This window comes from Giraffa tippelskirchi, chromosome 6 (assembly GCF_054371585.1).
Source record: "Giraffa tippelskirchi isolate mGirTip1 chromosome 6, T2T-mGirTip1v1.2.pri, whole genome shotgun sequence".
In the NCBI taxonomy this organism is placed as follows: domain Eukaryota; kingdom Metazoa; phylum Chordata; class Mammalia; order Artiodactyla; family Giraffidae; genus Giraffa; species Giraffa tippelskirchi.
In genome coordinates, this window is record NC_137280.1 from 96,019,882 (window position 1) to 96,041,343 (window position 21,462).

Consider the following 21,462-nt stretch of genomic DNA (forward strand, 5'->3'; position numbering starts at 1 on the left):
CGCGCATTTACTGAAAAGCCAAAGTCTTTTGCCTAAGCAGATGTTCAGCTTCCAATGCTGCCTTTCTCTCCCCTCATCACAGCTGAACTCCTATGCATCCCACAGAGCCCCAGGCTCTCACATCTCCTCCAGAAGCCTCTCTGCCTGCCCAGAATCCATAGGGCTAGGAGGAGGCTGGTAAGCTCTGTGTATGATGTGTGGCAGAACACCACCACAGGAGCCTGTCTGTGAGTGACGGGAACAGTTCTGCCAAGAACACTGACCTTCTTCTTTCTGGTTGAAAAAAAAAAAAAGAGGTCACACTGTGGTTGGGAGTGAGACATTGAGGTCTAGGAGTCTGCCTCCTCCTCCCCAGGTGGGTACAGCTAGCCGATGGGTAATAGGTGCAGGGCTGAGAGAAAGTCTGGAGACTATGAAGCACCCCCCCTGCAAACTTCTCCCAGCTGTAGGGGCAGGTAACCCCCTCTACCTGCCCCGGGACTCAAAACCATTAGCAGAAATCCTTTCCCCTGAACCCCAAAAGAAGACATCTTAGGGGCAAAATAATTGAGGCTGAGACACTGCCACTAGGTCCCCTGCTCAGGTCTGTACCATCTGCTCCCCTCCCTGTTCCTTCTCTCACCTGCCCTGCAATGTGTCCCCAGTCTAGGCATGTTTATGAAGTCTTTTTTTTTTTTAAGATTTTTTTTTTTGATGTGGACCATTTTTAAATACTTGATTGAATTTGTTAACAATATTGTTTCTGTTTTGGACTTCTCTGGTGATCCAGTGGTTGAGAATCTGCCTGCCAATGCAAGGGACATGGGTTCGATCCCTGGTCAGGAAAGATTCCACATGCCGCAGGGCAACTAAGCCCACGGCTACAACTACTGAGCCCACGGGCCACAACTACTGAAGCCCATGCACCTAGAGCCCGTGCTCCCCAACATGAGAAGCTCACACGCAGCAATGAAGACCCAGTACAACCAAAGATAAATAAACAAATACAATTTTTAAATGTATATTTAAAAAAATATATTGTTTCTGTTTTATGTTTTGGTTTCTCAGGCATGTGGGATCTTAGGTCCCCAACCAGGGACTGAACCCTCACCCCCTGCATTGGAAGGCCGAGTCTTAACCTCCGGACGGCCAGGGAAGTCCCTCTGTAGTCTTTTAGGAAGATTTTCACTCACTTTATCTCCATCACATACATGCATTGCCTTTTGCCTTGAAAAAAAAAAAGGGGAAACTGAGGCACAAGTGACAGGAAGTGGAGCCCCAGCAGTAGTGGCCACCGGACGTCTGCCGGCTGGCCTGGGTGTCACTTATGCCTCTATGGTGGGGGCGGAGTGTCACCTATGCTTCTGTGGCAGGAAGTCTGTCACACGGGAGGAGAAAGGGGTGGCGGGGCGCCAGCTGGGAGAGAGGGGCCTGATGGGCCAGGAATGGGCTCCCCAGGCACAGTGCTGGTCCTCCTGGTGCAGTTCTGGGGTGAGTATCTGAATCTCCCCCCCTTGGCCCCCATCCTGTTGTGTCTTGTCACTCCAGCTGCCTGCCCCTCCTGTTCAGAGCCCCCTCGAAACCTTAGTCTTTCCGCTCTGTCAAATACACCCTGTCTCTCTCCCTGATATTCAGAACTTTACAAGGGTTGAACTCTGTGTGTGTGTTAGTTGCTCAGTAGAGTCCAACTCTTTGCAACCCATGAGCTGTAGCCTGCCAGGCTCCTCTGCCCGTGGAATTCTCCAGGCAAGAATACTGGAATGGGTTGCCATTTCCTTCTCCAGGGGATCTTCCCCACCCAGGGATTGAACCTGTGTCTCCTGCATTGCAGGCAGATTCTTTGCCATCTGGGCTCCCAGGGGAGCCCACAAGGGTTGAACCGTTCTAGCAAAAATCCAAAGAGGGAGCCTTAGGATAAAATTCACACTGGGACCTGCCTACGAGCCTTGTATGACCTAGCTCTGCTGGCCTCTCTATTCTCTGTGCTCCTCTGCATTCCCTCTCTCCCCCCTGTGGCCAGTCTGCTGACTCCGCTTTCTTTTTTCTTTTTTTATCCCAACACATCGAGCTTGATCCTACCTCTGGACCTTTGCACCTTCCTTTCCCTCTGCCTGGAATACTCTTCCCTGCATCTCCTCTCTTTAGGGTCAGCTGAAACTGCACCCCAAATACCAGCAACTTGACAGCAACTCACCCCTTCTGGGGGGCATCTAACAGGTACCCCAGACTTCCCATGGCCAAAAGCAAACTCTTTCTTTCCCCTCTAGCCCTGCTTCTTCTACTTGGTGTCCCCCATCTTTTTTTTTGGCTGTGTGGCATGTGAGATTAACTTAGTTCCCCAATCAGGGATCAAACACACAGCCCCTGCAGTGGAAGCTCGAGTCTTAAACACTGGACCGCCAAGGAAGGCCCTCAGCGTCCCCCATCTTGGCCTAAAGTCACTACCATTCACAAAGTCCCTCAGCCTAAGAACCTTGGAAATCTGCCACTATCTCTCTTTCCCTCCCTCCCAATTCAGTTCTTCTTTTTTTAATATTTATTTTTAAACTTTTTATTTTGTGTCGGAGTATAGCCGATGAACAGTGTTGTGACAGTTTCAGGGGAACAGCAACCATTTCAGGTCCTGTCGTTCTCCTGCGGGCAACTTTCAAAATCTGTTCAGACTCTGACCTCTTCTTTTCCAGAGCCTAGGTCCCATCACTGGTCTCCTGGACCCCGGTTTCTCGGCCATCCTGACCGCCCCCACCATCCCTGCCCCATGAAGATCACAGTCCGTTCTCACCATGGCAATGACTGTGATTTTTTAAAAACTTTAACTGGACCACACTTCCTCCCTGCTCCCGCGGTTTCCCATCACGCTTAGACTGAAAAGCTCACTGCTCCCTTTTCCCCACCCCCACCCACCTCCCTACCTCCATCATACCCTGCCCACACAGCCCGCAGGTCTCTAAAAGCCATGCCCTGCTGACTTCTCTGATCCCACTTCCTCCCTCTCTCCCCTTTGTATACTCTGCTCCAACCCTGGGGGCCTCTTCCTTGTTCCTCCAACTCACCAGGCCCAGTCTAGCCTCAGGACCTTTGCATGATCCATTCCTTATGGACGACTGACTACTTTTTTTTTTTTTTAAGATTTATTTTATTTGTTTATGGCTGTGCTGGGTGTTCACTGCTGCACTCAGACTTTCTTTAGTTGTGGCAAGCAGGGGCTACTCTCTAGTTGAGGTGCTTGGGCTTTTTATTGCAGTGGTTTCTCTTGTTGCAGAGCACGGGCTTAGTTGTCCCACAGCATGTCCCACAGTGTGATTTTCCCCAACCAGGGATCAAACCCATGTCTCCTGCATTGGCAGGTGGATTCTTAACTGTACCACCAGGCAAGCCCCGAACACATCTTACTATTCACATCCCTGCTCAAATGTCACCTCCTCTGAGAGGCCCTCCCTGATCACCTTCTATAAGTACACCCTCTCATTTCATCCTTATCATCTCTTGCCACTCCCCATTCCTTTCCTTCATCGTGATTTTCATTTCATGACTTCCTGTGTCTCTCCCCCGAGACCATCAGCTCCACAAGGGTAGGGGCTTTTGTCTGTCTCAGTCACCTGTGTGTCTGTGTCCACAGGGTCCAGATCAGGGTCTGGCACACTCCAGGCAATCCTTCTGTGGCTGAGAGCCAGACATCTCATAGAGTTCACCTTGAAATCTCACAAGTGCTGAGAGACTTATACCCATTTCACAGATGGGGCCATGGAGACTTAGCAAGAAATGACCTTGTAAAGATCACACAGACAGTAAGCTTTCAGGCTCTCACTGCCTTATTCCTGTGGGCTGGCTAGGGAAGTAAGTCACACACATACATACACACTCACACACACACACACACTTAAGAAGGTCTCACTCACTTCTTCTTTCCCCCAGTCTTGCAAGGAGCCACAGGCCTGACTGTGCAGCAGGCACCCAAGTTGTTGCAGGTGAGACAGGACAGCCAGGTGACTTTGGCCTGCCAGGTGGTGCAGGCCCAGGCCTGGGAGCGGCTCCATGTCGAGTGGATCAAGGACCTTGACATCTTCTGCCAGGCACACATCATCAATGGCAGTCTGAGCAAGGATGTCTGTGGGCCTCAGGGATGGCTCTCCTGGCGGCCACCTGGCAGCCTCACCCTGAACCTGAACCACGTGAGCCTCAATGACAGTGGACTCTATGTGTGTGGGGCGACCGTGGAGATCCCTGATTGGGAGGAGGCCCAGGGCAACGGGACGCAGCTCCTCGTGGAGACAGGTATGACAGCATGGGGGTTGGGGGCAGGGGTGTAAGCCAGGGAGGACTTGGAACTTATAGAAATCTTAACCTTCTAGAACTTCAAACTCCTAGCAACTAAATTCTCTAAATCAGATTCCTAGAAACAGTCTGCAGATGCAAGAATTTTGCAGACTAGACAGTTTCTGTTGTGATGACTCCACTCTTCTGTTATAATGTGAAAGTCTCCATAGACATGCTTAAGGGAATGGGCGGGCCTGGATGCCAATAAAATTTTATTTGAAAAAAGAAAACAGAGGGCTGAATTTGACTCACAGGCTGTAGTTACTGAGCCCTGCTCCAGTATATCACAATCATAAACTCTCTTGAATATACATAATTCTGGATTCTAATTCAAAACAGTTCCATAAACTGTGTTATTCAAGAATATCCTCCATACAGAGAAATGCACATGCCGAACATGGCCAGCTGATGGATATCTTAGTCTGTTAGATCACTGATAAAACACTACAGACTGGGTGGCTTATAAACCACATATTTATTTCTCAGAATTCTAGAGATTGGAAATCCAAGATCAAAGTGCCAGCAAGGTTGTGCTCTGGTGAGAACCCTCTTTCTGGTTCATAGCCTGCACCTTCTAGCTGTGTCCTCATGTAGCAGAGGGGGCTGGGGAGCTCTTTAGTGTTCCTTTTATTGAGGGATGCTGTGCCACACTGCATGTGGGATTTTAGTTCAGCAACCAGGGACTGAACCTGCACTGCCTGCCTTGGAAGGGCAGAGTCTTAACCACTGGACAGACCACCATAAGAGCACTGATCCCACTCATTAAGGCTCTACCTTCATTACCTAATTACCCCCCAAAGGCCCTGACTTCTCATTACCATCATATTAGAGGTTAGGACTCAACATATGAATTTTGGAGGGATGTATACAAATCATAGGCTTCGCTGGTGGCTCAGTAGTAAAGAATCTGCCTGTGATGCAGGAGATCTCTGGCTTGGGGAGATCCCCCTGGAGAAGGAAATGGCAACCCACTCCAGTATTCTTGCCTGGGAAATCCATGGAGAGGGGAGACTGATAGGCTATAGTCCACGGGGTTGCAAAAAAATCGGACATGACTTATTGGCTAAATAACAACAACAACACAAATCATAGCAATGGATTCTTACAACCGGCACACACTTGGGTACTCACCACCCCGCTCAACACACATATATGCCTCCTTATAAACACCATCCTCACCTCCCCCCACTATTCTGACTTATAGCAGCACAAATCTATTTTAACTGGCTTCCTGTTTTACTTAAATGAAATCATAGAGTGCATTCTGTGTCCGACATCTTTCACTCAACACTCTGTCTGTAAGACTCCTCTGTGTTGGTGTGGGGACCAATGGCTCATCCTTTTCCTTTTCTGTAGTGTCCCCTCCATCACCACTGATCAGTCCAATTTCCCACTGATGGCTATTTTGGCAACTTCTGGGTTTTGGCTATTATAAATAAGACTGCTATGAACAATCTAGAACTTGTCTTTTTTTAAATATTTTTTTTGGTTGCACTGTGGGGCATGTGGGATCTTAGTTCGCCAATCAGGGATCAAACCCACACCTCCTGCATTGGAAACATGGAGTTTTAACCACTGGACCATCAGGGAAGTCCCTAGAACTTGTCTTTTGGTCAACATACGGACACAGTTCTATTGTACCTAAAACAATTCTAGAATCTCAAACCATAAAGCAGAATCTTGCAGTTTGAGAATCCTAGGGGCATAAATTCTGAGCTCTGAGCATTACAGCATATGTTATCCATGGGGACTGTCACTCCTAAGAAGGTAAACATTGGTTCTTGGGAGTAAAGAAAATCTTACCCTTTTATGTATAAAGCAGAGATGTGCAGATAGCCCACAAACAGATTTATAGCATATCTGTGGTATTAACATTTCATGAGGGAACAAATGAAGGTTCTTAAAAAGCCTTCTTAGGGGAGTGATAATGAAAAAAGGTTGAGAAACACTGAAACAAAGGCATGGAAGATTCTAGAATCTTAGAATTGTATCTGAAATACTTTAAATAGACAAACTCTTAGCCTTTTGCCATCACAGAGTATGTAAGAGGAGAAAATTCTAGAATTCCAGGATCTAGAATTGAAAGCCACTGACTGTCGGGACTTCCCTGCGGTGGTCCAGTGGTTAGGACTCCATGCTTCCACTGCAGGGGGCACGGCTTCAATTCCACAGGGCCAAAAATAAAACACACACACACACCAAACAAACAGACAAAAAAGAAAACCATTGACTCTCAAGGCTGGAAGGAACTTTCCAGATCAGCTTAGCCAGCAGCCTCCTTTCACAGAGAATAAAGCTAAGGCCCAGCCAGGGCCAAGACACGTCCAGCCACCCACACAAGCTGGGATGCAGGCAGCTTTCTCCAGAGCCCCACTCACGCATTTCCCCAACTCTCCCTGACACCCACATAAGGGCCAAACCCTGCATAGTTTGCAAGTTGACCCGTTGCGGTCTTGCTCTCTCCTCTGTTCCTCAGGGCCTTGGGCACCTGCCTGGCTCCTATCAGGCAAAATGAAGCACCATCCAGACTCCTAGCTCTGAGAGATGCCCATTTCTCTCCAGCTGGCAGGATCCGCCCACTGCCTGACTCCAGGGCGATGTGTTATGGCCGCCCCGCCGCCCCCCGACCCACCCCCGGCTCCCAGGGAAAAGGGGGCCAGTTACCAATTAGCAAAGGAGGGGTAGCGGAGGCACCAGGCTGAGAGTTGTTGGCAGCTGTGAGGGAGCGAGGGTGGGTCGGCACGGATTCAGCTCTGCACAGCTGGCTTCCCCATCGGAAACCCACCCCTGCCCCCATACCCGGGGATCACTGCCAACTTCAGAATCTGCAAGATGAAGGGGCTGGGCACTCTGGGTCTTGTCTTGGTCACAGGAGAAAGCGCCTTGGCTGGGGTTCCTGTCAATTACACAGACCTGAAAGCACATCCCCACTCTGCTATTCACTTGCTCTGTGACCTTATGCAAGTGACTTGACTCTTTTGTGCCTGTTTCCTTAGTTATCAAAATTCAGCTAATAGTGCTTTCTCATCAGACTAGGTGAATTTATTTATTTATTTAAAATATGTATTTATTTTCCTGTGCCAGGTCTTAGTTGCAGTATGCAGAATCTTTGTTTTAGCATGTGAACTCTTAGTTCTGGCATGTGGAATCTAGTTCCCTGACCAGGGATCGAACATAGGCCCCCTGCATTCGGAGTTCAGAGTCTTAACCACTGGACCACCAGGGAAGTCCCCAGATTATATGACTTTAAAGTGATTATATCTAAAGAGTTTATTACAGGATCTGGAATGTATTCACAATAACACAGCAAGATAGGCATGCTTAGTCTCATTTTTCAGAAGAGGAAACAGATTTAGAGCAAATACTTGCCTGAACTCACAGCATGGCAAATGAAAGAACCCTGAGGTCCCACACAGGGTAGAAGGGCTCTTACCCTAAAGGGGTGTAGGATGCTGAACTCAAAGGTGAGCTCCTCTGAGACGTAGGTTTCTTCTCTGCAGATGGCTGGCTACAGGACCAGAGCTTCTCAGGTGAGCTCCGTCTACCTGACCCTCCTTCAGCTCCGCCCCGCCCCTCGGCCCCGCCCCCCATCAGCCCGCCCCCCATCCCCTCTCCCATTCCAGGGCTCTACTTGGCGCCGCTGGTGACGGGGACCGTGGCAGTGGCCGCTTTCGCTCTGGGCGCCGGGATCTGGGGCCGCCGCCGCTGCCAGAACCGGGATTCAGGTAAGGAACCGCGCAGAGGGCGGAAGGTTCCCAAGAGCACCGCCATCCCCTGGCGATCGCGCCCCTCGTGGCGAAAGCTGGAACTGCAGCTGTTTGACTAGGAGGGAACGCATCCCCTTCCGACTTTGATACCTGCTCCTTTTGGAAGGAGGGAGGGTGAGGCTGGGGTGCAGAGAAGGGGAATGGATGGGGAAGGCTGGCCCCTACACCCGTGTTTTTTCAGGGACATAGACAAAAGCCCCCAGAAAGTGGGCTGGAGAGGACCAGGCTCTCTTAAATGACTGTCCCCTCTTGGTGTCATCTCCCACCCCACCCCCCAATGCAGGCAGTCCACTCTACAGCAACGTCCTATACCGGCCTCGGAGAGCACCAAGGAAGTGTGAGGCATGGCCTGTGGAAAGGAAGGTGCTGGACAGTGAGGATCAGAAGGGCCAAAGCTTCTATTCGATCTCTTTCCCCCAGCGCCCCACCCCCAAGTCGCATCTGGCTCCCAAATCTTGCCCCAGCCCCAGATCCATTCACCCCATCTCTGCAGTCAGAATCTCTCCTGGCCCAGGCTCCTCTGGGCAGCCAAGGTCAAGAGGGTTTCTTGAAGTTGGAGGAGAAATCAGAACCCCAGGAGAGCCAGAGAATACCTCCCCCCAGCGACTATATAAAGATGTGACTTATTCCTAGGGGATCATAGAGTTCAGCAGTTTATCCTAGAGACCTCATCCTCGTTTTTATGAGGATAGACCTTTCCCTTGTCCCAAGAACATCCAGTAAAAGTTCATGAAGAAAGCAAAGCCAGTATCCGTGGCAATTTGGCGGTGCTAGAGATTTGAGCTATTAGGGAGTCATCTGGGGGGTGCGGTCCTGGAGGACGATTCTGGTGAGGGGGTTTGAAAGCTTTCCCCCTCTTATCCTTGGAGGGTCATGTCCAATTAGCAGAGAAGTGATGTCCCTCACTTCCAAACAGTGCCTGGAGCTGGAAGCACGCCCCCTCCCCAACTGGTGTCTGCCCCCTCCCCAGGCAGGCTTGGAGTTAGGGGGTGAGGGAGGGAGATTGGGGCTTCCTGGCATTTGTCAGCCCCCCGGGGTCTCCTGCCTGACTGTCCCCTTGAAGTGACACCAGCTGGGCCTGTCTCCCCTCCCCCACGTCTGCTGTTTCCATGGGGACAGATGTCCTTTTTCCACAGCAGCATCAGCCCGTGGCCACCGGCCCAGGATAGGAAGGAGGGGTGGGGGCAGGGTTGGCCTGAGAGCCTCACCCCCTCGGTTTCGCCATCTTTTTAATCAGCCGATCTTTGCTGTCTCCAGGTTTTATCTGCCTCCATACCGCTCTCTCCCTGCCTGTCAACAGCTCTCTGAACGTTGGTCCCTCCCTGTGAGCCATTCAGGCTCTAACCCCGGCTCCACCCCCAAAACATGGAGCTGGGGATACTCTTCCCCTCCACGAGTCTGCCTCCCCTCTTCCTTCAGGAGGTGAGCTCCCCCCTCCCAGAAAGAACACTCGAAATACACAATAACTTATTTATTTTCCAGGCCAGAGGAGGAGTTCCAGACACAGTTCTGGTCCCTAGAACCCAGAAGGGGGCCGAGCAGGGCCTGGAGGAGCAGAGGTCTCTCCATCCAGCCTCCCCTGGGACTGGAAAGACCTCCAATGTTTGCAGCCAGTGATCTGGGGCCTCACAACCCAGGGTATAGGGCTGAGGCTCCAGGTCAGGGGGTCTGTGAGACCACCGGGTACAGGAGGGCCAGATGCTCGGCACCCTGCACAGGCAGTGGGCGGGAGCTATAATGGAGCACCAGCTCTGGCACACTGGGGAAAGGGCCGCTGTGCTGACCCAACACGAACTGGTTCTCTCTGGTGCGCGCGAACTTCAGGTGCAGGAAGCCCTGGCTGCTCCTGGGGACAGGGGTCAGGTCAGAAGGGGTACCCAGCACTTCAGGCCCGCCCACACTCTCCAACCCTAAAGCCAACCCCTGGAGGGCCCCAGGAACCCGAGCCTGGCATCCCCAAATATTTCTGGTTAACAGCCAGTTGGCATCAAGCTGTTGACTCGTTCCACACTGTGGGATGCCTTCTGTGCTTGTCCCCTGTGAAGACAGGGTGGAGTTCCTCCCAGTCGGAGGTCCCTCCCCAAGAACACAGAAGGCACTTTCTCTCCAAACCTCCTGACCCCTTGTGCTACTCATCCTGGTTACCCTCAATCAAGGGACCCCCCCACCCTCCCCCCTTTTTTTTGCTTTTGGCTTTTCCATGAGGCTTGCAGCATCTTAGTTCCCTGATTGTACCCTCACCCATGGAGTCCTAACCACTGGACTGCCAGGGAATTCCCTAGGGTCCCTTTCCTTTACATCTCAGGTAGGTGAATGACATAGAACCTGGAAATGACTCTATGACCATCATTAGTATGAATTGAGTGCTTCCTGTTTCCTAGGCATTCTTCTCAACACTTTTTCACTTTTCCCCCCTCTTTTAATCATAGTATTACAATGAACTGGATGCTATTATTGTCTTTGTTTCACAGATGAGGAAACCGAGGCCCAGAGAGGTTGAATGATTTAGCTGAAGTCACACAGCTAGGAAGTGGCAGAGGCAGGATATGAACCTACTTCCAAACCCTCTTCAATCTTGATCTTTTAGGAATCTGACACTCAGAAACCTGGTAGAATCTTAGGAGTGTTTTGTAATCAGACACACTTAGAATCTTAGGCAGAGAAGCACGTAGAACCAGGGTATCAAACTCAAACATCTACAGGGCCACTGAGATTTTGGCCCTGGATTGACACAAATGGATATATTTTTAAACCTGGGAGGAGTCCAGAGGAAACTTGGACACCTAGTTCCTCATCTCACTGAAGTTCTAGATTTACTGTATGGCTTCCTCTCTATTTTATTGCATACCTCCAGTGACAGGGAGCTCATTCTAAGTCGGAACCAAGCCGGTAGCCTCTCTGGAAGCCCCGTCTTCTGACCTAGAAGCTCTGTCCGCAGCTCCCATAAGCCCCACTCACTGGCCTGAAAGCTCTGTCCATTCTCCCTGGAAATCCCGCCCATTGGCTCCTGGAGCCACACTCCTCTTCTCCAGCTGAATTCAGTCAAAAGCTTGACAGTCGAAGGCATGCAGTCCTGTGACCCTCTGTCCCTCCAGAGGATTGGGGTCTCACCTGAGGGACAGGGAGCAGTCTTGGGGGCTGGTCTCACTGAGCCGCACAAGGTAGCTGCCTTCCTTGCAGAGCGACAGGAGGTTCTCGGCATCTGCCCGGCTCAGCAGGCCGTGGAACCACCTAGAGGGTGGGGACAGATGTCTCCTGAAGGCGATCCCCCTTCCAACACATCCTGGGCCTGGATGCAGGCACAGCTCATTCAAGGACTTGTGACATCCAGGCAAACAAGGGAGACAAATTCCCTTGGATTTCTCAAGAGAAACTTGGTTTTCAGGCAAACAACGGTCTCTCTGGGAGGCAGGTAAACCCAGGTCCACCTGGAGCTGCTCCCTCCAATTCAACATGTACCCTTGACTTTGGTCTTTGCAGCCTCCCTCAGCTGAGTGCCCAGGTGTCCTCAACCCCTCCCTCCAACTTGAATCACTTGCACGTCACTTTCTTGAGGTTTGCTGCATCCTGTATCTCTTGAGTGTCCCTTGGACAGCAAGATCAAACCAGTCAATGCTAAAGGAAATCAACCCTGAATACTCTTTGGAAGGACTGATGCTGAGCTGAAGTTCCAATACTTTGGCCACCTGATGCGAACAGCTGGCTCATTGGAAAAGACCCTGATGCTGGGAAAGATTGAGGGCGGGAGGAGAAGGGGACGACAGAGGATGAGATGGTTGGATGGCATCACTGATTCAATGGACATGAACTTGGGCAAACTCTGGGAGATGGTGCAGGACAGGGAAGCCTGGAGTGCTGCAGTCCATGGGGTCACAAAGAGTCAGACACAACTTTGCATATGAACAACAGCAACATATCCCCACCTACCTGTACATTCTTTACATAATATTTTTCTTTAATGTGCTCAAAGAGAGGTTAACAGCGGGAGCAAAGTGTCAAAGACCAATAAGCACCAAGAAGTTGTTTGTATTGAAAGAAAATACCCCATGCTTGTGTTAATTAGGTAGTTCTGTACCACTCACCTAAGAGTTTTGGGAATGGCTGTGCTAAACACACCCTGGTACTCACAGGGCTGGGCTCTCAGGACTCAGGGAGTTCTTTGAGGACCATCTAGGCTAGGGGAACACAGAAGACCCAGACTTTCACAGCTTGTGAGCTTCATTCCATCCTAAAGTTGGAACCCCTTCAAAATCCTGATCCTCTCACTTTCACCGCAAGATCTCTTGGGGGTGAGAATGATTTTTGTCTCTTCACTCTCAGGCTTATAAACCCCACCCAAGGAAAGGGAGGAAATCCCTATTTTTTTGTGAGGCAGGCACTCTCTTGGAAGTGTTGAGCCCAAGCTTCAGAGAGGTTGAGTGATTTGCTCAAGGTCACGGAGCCAAAACTTACAGAGAAGGGATTTGAACCCAGAATCTGATGCCAGAGGGAGTTGGAGACACCTGATTTTGCCTTGCACCGAGCTGGGTGTCTAGCCCACAGCAGGTGCTGTCACCCCATTGAAGATTAGTTGAAGACATGAATGAAGTGAATGAGTGAATCCAAGTTCCTCCAGCCCCCCTGGTCCGAGGAATCTGTGACTAGTATGGGGCAGGGAGGTATTCAACCCGGCTCTTCTATCTTCAGCTTCCTCACTTACGGCTGTTTTTCCAGGGGCAGGGCCGGGTCCACGCGCTCTGCAGGCTGGGGGCTTCTGGGCGGGGGTCTCCGGAGCTCCTTGGCTGAGCCCGAGGTTCTTTCCCACTCTGGACTGTCAAACTGAACTGGAGGAGAAGGTTCAAAGAGAAAATGGTTAAGTCCCGCCTATCTCAAGAGGGTGGGGGGGTGGTGGTACAAGAGCAACCAATTAGCCTTCAGAAGAAAGGGGTGTGGTCATTCCTGAATCTGGTGGTATGGAAGGGAGGCCAGCTCCCTGAATGATAAATCAGAGAGCTGGGGCCATGGCTAGAGGGGCAAGTGAGAAGTTCCGCGAGATTTTGGCCAAGTCATAGAGAATGTAGAATGTGTTAGTCGCTCAGTCGTGTCTGACTCTTTTCATCCCTATGGACTGTAGACCATCAGGCTCCTCTGTCCTTGGAATTCTCCAGGCAAGAATACTGGGGTGGGTTGCCATTCTCTTCTCCAGAGGATCTTCCCGACCAGGGATCAAAGCTGGGTCTCCTGCATTACAGGCAGATTCTTTGCCGTCTAAGCCACCAGGAAAGCCCAGAACTAGACAACTGCCCTCAATATACAGACTGGTAGATTGAGGCACTAGCTCTAATTTCCCTCACAATTATACAACTTCTTGGGCAGATTTGCGTTCGCACAACTCTTCCTGGACCAAGTTATTTTATTTCTTAAAGGTGACCTTGAAAGTGAAAAGTGGAAGTCCCTCAGTCGTGTCCATGGACGCTATACAGTCCATGGAATACTCCAGGCCAGAATATTGGAGTGAGTAGCCTTTCCCTTCTCCAGGGGATCTTCCCAACCCAGGGATCAAACCCAGGTCTCCCACATTGCAGGCAGATTCTTTACCAGCTGATCCACAAGGGAAGCCCTAGGTGACCTTATTATTCCTCTTTGTACAGAAGAGGAAACTGAGGTTCAAAGACTTGTCCAAGCTTACCCAACTCGGGAACTGACTCTAAGAAATGCTACTCTCTTCCCCAAAGCTCCTGTGTAATTGAGTACTTTAGCACTCAGTTTACAAGTGCCCTACTCAATAGGTACAAGTTAGAGAACTGAGACTCAGGGAGATAAAGTCATTTGCCCACATAAGAGACACAAACCCAGATCTAGTCCTGACACCATAGCCTATTCCTGCACTATAGTGAGCAGAATGAGTAGATTCCATTGCATTTGAAAAGAGGTTTAAGGGAATTCCCTGGCAGTCCAGTGGTTAAGGCTTCATGCTTTCACTGCCAAAGGCCTGGGTTCAATCCCTGGTCAGGGGACTAAGGTCCTGCAAGCCTTATGGCATGGTCAATAAAATAAGATAAAATAAAAATAAAATAAATTAATTAAAGGGGTTTCAGTTCCCAAGGAAGATACAGGTTCTCCTGGAAAGATAAACTTATGACTATCAGTCATTCACACTTGAGTGAGAATTAGCAAACTACCAAAGTGACAAGCGAGGGAGGTTTACTTTGTTAGGTGAAACAAGGGATATGACAAGAGCAGAAAATAGAGGGACACAGGTCTTTAGAAGTCAGGGTAAGAGAAGCACCTGCAAATGCCTTGGAGATATGGTCTTTCTTCCACTCCCAGGGCTGGTCATACTCATCTGCTGGCCGCTCATCCTCCTGGGGTAGCCGACTCTGTCGAGGTTTCCTCCCTGAAGGGGGCCCATCTCCCAGTTCTTCGTCCTGCTCCTCATAGGGGGTGTCATACAGCTGCACTCTCTTGCATGGCAGTTCTGGGAGGCCGAGGACACTGGTCAGCTCCCACTCCCACCTGGGAGCCTGTCACCTTCCCTCCAAGCCTTGGTCACTCACCACTCATGACCCGCTGGGCATCATAGGGCTCCATGTAGCCATCATCTGGGGGTAGTGGATGGGGCTGGGCATCAAAGGGGTCCGAGTACTCGGTGTCGACTTTCGACTGGACACAGAAAGGCAAGAGAGGGGGTCAAGGACTCAGGGGGACCAAGCCTAGCTCTGGGTACCCATGCTGTGTGCAGTATGGGTACAGTACACCTCTTGCCTGCTGTCTCTGATCTATCTGACACACCCCATCCAAGCAAGCAGTTTTTTTTCCACCCACAAGTGTTTGCAAGTAGATCATCCCTTGCTCTCTTCCTCTGACCCCTACCTCCCTCCTTCAATCATTTTAATGTTTATCAGGTGCCAGTACTGTGCCGAAAGACTTCAAATATATTTACTGGTAGTACCAACACTCAGTATGTACTTTATCCCCATTTTACAGATAAGGAAACCAAGGCACATACAGGGCAAGTGATTTTCTCAGGGTCACACAGCTGATAAGTCAGAGGCAGGGTTTGATCCTAGGTTGTCTGCTTCTCCAAGTCCCTGCCTCCTCCCACCTTTCTCTGTGCCATTAACCACTACTAGGCAGGCTCCTCTGCCCATGGGATTTTCCAGCTGGAGAATACTGGAGTGGGTTGCCATTTCCTTCTCCAGGGGATCTTCCTGACCCATGGACTGAACCTGGATCTCCTGCATTGCAAGCAGATTCTTTACCATCTGAGCCACCAGAGAAGCCTCACTACCAGACAGCCTCCCTTAATTCCCCTTGAAGTCTTTCCTGTCTCTGCTGATGGTGTATGGTGGACCTTCTGATCCTTTAGGAAAAATACTGGAAAAAAAAAAAAATATGGGCATTGGCGGCAAGTCTGGTTCAAGTTCTAAACAAGCTAGAGCCATGTGACCTGGGGCCAGTCACTTTTCTTCTGTGAGCCTCAGTTTCCACTTCTGTAAAATGAGAGTGTAACAGAGGAAGGGTGGAGAGCGGTGGTGAGGATGTTGAAGTGCCCCATAGGAAACTGACTCACTCAGATCTGTTTGAGGAAGATCCCTTCAGCTTCTAAGAGGAAGGGAAGCTGGGGGAAGGGATCCAGAAGGGGGGACTTAGGAAGCTGGAGGAAAGGGTTACAAAGCCAATGAGAGAGGGAGGCGGGCAACCAGCCCTGTGCATTGAAAGGAGACAGACATCAAACTGCCAAGCAGGTGGGGGGTTGGGGGAATTGGGCTGGTGCTCTGGTCTGCCCCTGGGGTAACACCTAAACAAGCTCCCCAAAATCCAGGGTGGGGGTCCCAGCCTGGCCCTCCCCACCCAGTCTCCGGGGCCCACCCAGCTTAGGGGACTTAGCCACGCACCTCTTCCCCCGGGCTTCCCAGCAAGACCTTGGCTCTGGCCATGTCGACTGCCTCCACCTTGATGAGCCGGTGCTTTGGAGAGTCGTACTTGGCGTCTCCAGGGCCCTTGGAGTCCCCGGGCCCAGCGGAAGAATCGGGCTCTAGGCGGCTATCGGCGTCCTCGTAGGGATCTTCAAAGTCCAGATCCTTCTGCTCGCGGTAGGCCCGCAGGATGTCGCTCTCCTTGTAGTCGGGGGTGGGCGGCTGCGGAGGGGGCCTCCGACCGCCAAAGCTCAGGTAGTCTCGGAGCCACTTGGCCATCTGAGCGCGTGTCACCCCAAACCTGGCCACGTCAGAGGAGGACCCGCATGCCCTTTTCTGGGCCCTCTTTCTCGGCAGGGTCCCCAGAGAGAAGGTAGGAGGGGAAGAAGGAGGAGAAAGATCAGGTGTGTCCTTTGGCTGGGCTCAGAGGAGGGTGAAAAGGGGAGAAAAAGGAGAAGGAGACAAGAGGAAGGAGGGAAAAGGAGGAGCAAAACTGCACCTGAGCCCAGCTCTGGAAGGACGGCGTGGGAAGCGGACGTCGCGCGGGGCCCTGAACGCCGAGCGCGGGGTAGTCCGGCCGGAGCCGGGGGCATCCGCGGAAGCGCGCGGAGTTTCCGCGGGCAGCGCGGGCACTCGCCGCCTCCGGGAAGCTCTGGAATCCCCCTCCTGGGAGCCGAGGGCGGGGACAGCGCCGCCAGCGGATGCCCCCAGCCTTGGCTCAGCCCGGACGCCTGGGTTCTCAGCGCAGCGGGCGGGCTCCCCGGGGGCGCGGGCGCCGCGCGCAAAGTTGGGCCGCGGGGACGGTGACCCCTGTGGGGCGCATCCTTTGTTGCGCTCCTCGCCGCTCCGGGGGGAGCCCCAAGCCCGGGGTCCCCGGCCCCGCCGCCTCGATCCGGCCCCAGTCACTGGCACAAAGGGAAATAAAATCTCCTCCAATCCCCCTTCACGCTTTCGGAGAGACTTTCACCGCCGCCGCCGGCGCGCGACCGGGAGGTGGGACTTTGGGGAGGGGGCGCTCGGGCGGGCGGGCGCCCCAGCCCCTACCAGCCCCGGGCCGGGTCCAGGGCAGGGACGTCAAGGCTTCCCCGCCTCCCCCTCCGCGGCTTCCCCCGCCCCCTCCCCTCCCTCTGCGCTCCCCTCCGAGGTGACTGAGACCTTCAGCTGTTCTGGGGAGGGAGGAGAGCCGCTGCCTGCGGAGGGAGGGGGGGATGCGGAGCGGGAGTCTCTGGGGCCAAGGCCGCGGCGGCTGGACAGCGACCTGGAGGACCGAGGCTGGCAGGACCGAGCGAGGAGCGCGGGAGGCGAGAACTCACAGGCGCTGACCTTGCTCTGCAGAGCAAGAGGTGCTGAGCTGGGGAAGACGAGAGGAAGGCGAGGGGGAAATTGACCGGGAAAGGGAGGTGGGCTGGACTTGACCGCGAAAAGGGGTGAAATTGACCAGCAGAGGGGGTGAGAGTGACCACTATTGAGGATTGAAATTGAACCAGGGTCTGGCAGCGAAACTGACCAGGAGAATGGGAGTGTGGAAATTGTTTCAGAGGTCATTGGCTAAAATGGATATTGACGACGACGCCGGAGAAAGTGGGAGGGGGGACAGAAGGGAAGGGATTCTGGCTTCCCCTCCCCCAAGAGGGCTTTCCTCTGTCCCCCTCTCCCCAGGGGACCCATTGCGGGATGGGGGAAGGGGGTTGGGACAGCTGGCCAGAGCCAGGGGAAGGGAGATGGTATCAGTGCCTGGCGTGTGTCTTCAGCATCTGTCCCTTTGTGGCTTCTGGGGGTAGAGGGAGGGAGGGGGCAGAAATGAGAGGGGGGCTTTCGCCTGGTTTGGCTGCCTCTTGGCAGCTGCAGCTGTCTGGGGGCGAGGACACTGAGGGATTTGGGGGGAGTAAGAGAGCCCAGGGAGCTGCCGACCAGTCCCAAAAGAAACACATTTTTTTTCTTTCCCCATAGAGGGGTGGTCAGGAAGGATAGGACCTCAGGCTCCCTTCTCCAAGCCCCTTAGAGTGGGTGGGTGCCCACAGCTTGGAGGGGAGGGGAAATAGACTCCAGTCAGAGCTAACACTGCTATGAGCTGCACCCCCTCCCTTCAGAATAGTGGGGCCCGGACAATGTCTCCTGATTTGAAAAATGGGGCTTCTAATAGGAAACCCTCAGAGAGCGGGGGAAAGGATTGCCAGGAAAGAATGACTTATTTTTCACCCGCCGTGGGGAAACCAAGGAGGAACAGAGAAGGGAGAGACACCTCACAGCTTGGTTCTGCCCAGGTGCCATGATATGGCCTGGCATGGAGTGGCATTCAACACCCATCAGGTCTCTTCACGGAGTCAGAGATTCTCCATCTCCCCTGCACTGTTAGCCCCATTTTCCAGATGGGAAAACTGAGGTCCAGAGACAGCAAGGCAAGGTCCCTCATAGCAGCAGGGGTGTCTGGATGCCCTCCCCTTCCCTTTCCTGGTTCGGCTGACTCTGAGTCGTAGGACACAAACCTGTCGAATTCGGTCCTCCCCAATCTCCCCAAAGAGCATTCACAACCCCCACCCCACCCCGCCCTCAGCATTCAGTGATGAGGCAGCATCCCTGGGGACTGCCAGGGAGCACAGCGGGTAATTGTCCTGTTTTCTGTCAGCCGCAAGGCAATTCCCTGGCTCCAGGATGAGCTGTTGACAGATCTCATCAAATCCGAGTCCTCTCCCTGTCAGATAAATACACGACGTCTAAGGTATAAATATTTGAAAGGGGCCTTCTAATTACAGTGTGTGTCAGGAATAGCAATTAGGGGCCCTGGAGGCAGAATCAAACGGCATTTGACTTCCCTGTGCTTTTGAGCCGGCTTCTCCTGGGGCTGCCCCAACTCCTACTGCAGGAGCAGGGAGGGGGCTCAGGGAGGAGCGAGAGGAGGTGGATGAAGGTGAGAGCCCCTACAACCCTGTGGTAGTATGACCTTGAATAGCCACATAACCTCTTGGGTTTTGCCTTTCTAATTAGGGGAATGGGGAGCAAGGGAGCCAAGCCAGGAGGTGGGCACTGTCTGGACAAAGGCAAGAAGGTGGGTGGTCTGGGGTCCTGGGCTGAGGGAACGTCCCTTCCCCCAGCACTCAGGGCCTGCGAGATGGTTTCTCAGGGTCGGTGACGCTCTGTTTCTGGAATCCCAGCCCATGTGACCTCACGTTAAGTGACCTGACTTTGTTTTCCTGTCTGTGAAATGGGACAACAGCCAGCCACTGTTAGCGCTTACTGCCTCACACTGTTTTGGGTGCTTTAAAGATTTTGAGATATAATTCACATACCCTACAATTTACCCACTCAAACTATATTTCCATGGGTTTTTAGTATGTTCACAAGGCTGTGTGACCATCAGTAATTTCAGAATATTTTCATCACCCCCCAAAGAAATCTCCATCTGCAATTAGTGGTCACTTCTGGTTCTTCCCAGACCTCCCCCCAATCCCTGGCAACCATCAACCCATTCTCTGTCTCTGGGGTTTGCCTGTTCTGGACGTTTCATACAAATGGAATCACTGTGTGACCTTTTGTGTCTTGGCTTCTCTCATCTGAGCATCATGTTTTCAAAGTTCATCCAAATTATGGCGTGCCCATGTTTCATTTCATGACCAAATGATATTTCCTTGTATGGCACACAGTAGGTGCTCAATATATGCTTATGGTGTCTGGGATATCAGGAAGAAGCAAGAGGACGTCCCTGGCCGGGGGTCCCCATATCTGCAGTGGGGATGGGAGCCAAGGCACTAGGACAGGTGGGGACCGGGTGGGGGTGACCATGATGGGGCTTGAAATCTCCTGATCTGATGGAGGGGAAGTCGCCTCAACTTAGGGGCTCCTAGTCTGAAAGGAGAGACGACCTCTGCCCTCAGAATCTCCTGGACACAGCCCTGCCTTTCTTAGCTCAGTCTGAAGGGAGAGACATGGTCCTGCCCTGGGAAGCCCCCAGTCTGATGGAGGAGATATATGCATGTGTTAATAAGCTCCCAGTCTGAAGGGAGAGGCGTGGCTCTGACTTAAGGAGCTTTCAGTCTCATGGAGGAGGCATGATCCTGCCCTTTGAAGCACCCAGTCTGATGGGAGAAATATGTACTTGCTTTCAAGGGCTCTCAGTCTAATGGAGACATGGCCCTGCAGGGCCCATCTCCAACCTGATGGGGGAGGCACCGACCAGCCCCTGGAAGCTGCCAGTCTATAGGTCCTGGTAATCAAAGATGTAGCCTCCGAGCCTTGCTGTTTCAAAGCCAGGTCCTGCCCCTCACCCACTCGGTGAAATGGGGAACATGTGCCTGAGGGCATGGGCGTGTAGGGAGCTTGGGAAGCAGGAGCAAGTAGGAGCAGCCCCTTGTCTCTTTGTGGAGCCCAGGCTCAGGCAGGCGGGGGCTCCAGCAGAGCGGAGGCCACCCCCAAACCCCGGTCCCTCTGATGTGCTCCGGCAGCCAGGCAGTCCCCAGGGGAGTTGATGGAGGAGATTCCGGATGAGGCCTGACAGCTCCCAAGGACCAGATGACAGACATGGAGCTCGTGGGGAATGGGACTGTCAGCAGCGAGGTGGGAAGGGCAGCTTTCAGAAAAAGGGGGAGATGGTCGGGGGGAGGCAAGCTCAAGGCAGGCAGTGGGTGCAGGGTGAGGCCCTGGAAGGTCAGCACACAGGACAGCCCCCAATGTGTTGCTATGCAATCCCTCTGCCCGCTCTACCCTGGAAAACCCAGCAAGGCAATTGGGGGCTGAGAGCCAAACTGTTCCCAGGACATGGGTTGGAGAACAAAGTGTAAAGCCCTACAGGAAAAATAAGAATGAAAGAAACAATTCCAGCATGGTGGAAAGGGGAGGGCGGCAGAGAGTGGGAAGAAGCATGTGGTTCCCTGGGCCTCAATCTCCTCCTCAGTGAATGAGGAGACACCCACTCAGGCCACACACATTCAGTGAACACCTACAAAGTACAAGAATGGTCTCAGGTGCCAGGGACACACTCGTCAACACACAGACCCTTGCAAAGCCTGAGGGATCTGTAGGTAGACCCTCGGGTGTTTCGACCTTGGCCACCATGGATGGCCCCCATGACCCCACCCTCCTGGTGGTTGCACCCACGTGTGAGCACCTCCTCTGGAACATGGCGGGGGCAGCGCTGTGTGGCTGCTTCCAACCAACAGAGCATGGCAATGGTGATGGGCTGTCACTTCTAGCAGACTCTCCTCCTTAGGAGACCAACCATTGGAGAGGTCTATGCAGGTGGGGAACTGAGGGTGGCCTCTGGCTAAGAGTCTATGAAAAATGAATTCTGCCAACAACCACATGGGTGAGCTTGGAAGTGGATCCTGCCCCAGTCAGGCCTTCATATGAAACCCCAGCCCTGGCCAACATCTCAGCTACATCTGTGATGGACTCTGAAGCCAAGAACCCAGTGAAATAACACTCAGATTCCTGTTGTTTAAGCTGCTAAATTTGGGGATCATTTGTTACACAGCATTAGGTAACCAATACAGGGAGCCACAGGCAGT

General features: G+C 52.5%; 2 protein-coding genes and 1 non-coding gene across 3 annotated transcripts; 1 reads left to right on the forward strand and 2 right to left on the reverse strand.

Moving 5' to 3' along the window:
* Positions 1-1,359: 1,359 nt before the first annotated feature.
* On the forward strand, positions 1,360-8,806 carry TMIGD2 (transmembrane and immunoglobulin domain containing 2). Its single transcript, XM_081499720.1, has 5 exons — positions 1,360-1,470; positions 3,895-4,254; positions 7,797-7,826; positions 7,920-8,021; positions 8,347-8,806. The coding sequence occupies exons 1-5, from the start codon at positions 1,425-1,427 to the stop codon at positions 8,694-8,696; spliced, it is 888 nt and encodes a 295-aa protein (XP_081355846.1). The 5' UTR covers positions 1,360-1,424; the 3' UTR covers positions 8,697-8,806.
* On the reverse strand, positions 7,450-7,522 carry TRNAR-CCG (transfer RNA arginine (anticodon CCG)). The gene has a single exon. It is a non-coding gene; the product is annotated as a tRNA-Arg (tRNA).
* Positions 8,807-9,521: 715 nt separating the features above from the next.
* Positions 9,522-17,017, reverse strand: SHD (Src homology 2 domain containing transforming protein D). The gene is made up of 6 exons (XM_081499719.1): positions 15,941-17,017; positions 14,600-14,705; positions 14,332-14,520; positions 12,763-12,886; positions 11,175-11,294; positions 9,522-9,909 (listed from the first exon to the last, which is right to left on the reverse strand). The coding sequence occupies exons 1-6, from the start codon at positions 16,238-16,240 to the stop codon at positions 9,723-9,725; spliced, it is 1,026 nt and encodes a 341-aa protein (XP_081355845.1). The 5' UTR covers positions 16,241-17,017; the 3' UTR covers positions 9,522-9,722.
* Between the last annotated feature and the right edge of the window lie 4,445 nt (positions 17,018-21,462).

Excerpts from the sequence above, each read along its gene's own strand:
- TMIGD2 (XM_081499720.1), top strand. The coding sequence starts at position 1,425 with ATGGGCTCCCCAGGCACAGTGCTGGTCCTCCTGGTGCAGTTCTGGG. Across the intron at positions 4,255-7,796 it reads GCAGCTCCTCGTGGAGACAG|ATGGCTGGCTACAGGACCAG; the intron begins GTATGACAGCAT and ends TCTTCTCTGCAG. Across the intron at positions 8,022-8,346 it reads CTGCCAGAACCGGGATTCAG|GCAGTCCACTCTACAGCAAC; the intron begins GTAAGGAACCGC and ends CCCCCAATGCAG.
- SHD (XM_081499719.1), bottom strand. The coding sequence starts at position 16,240 with ATGGCCAAGTGGCTCCGAGACTACCTGAGCTTTGGCGGTCGGAGGCCC. Across the intron at positions 14,706-15,940 it reads TGGGAAGCCCGGGGGAAGAG|TCGAAAGTCGACACCGAGTA; the intron begins GTGCGTGGCTAA and ends TTCTGTGTCCAG. Across the intron at positions 14,521-14,599 it reads TGCCCAGCGGGTCATGAGTG|AACTGCCATGCAAGAGAGTG; the intron begins GTGAGTGACCAA and ends TCGGCCTCCCAG.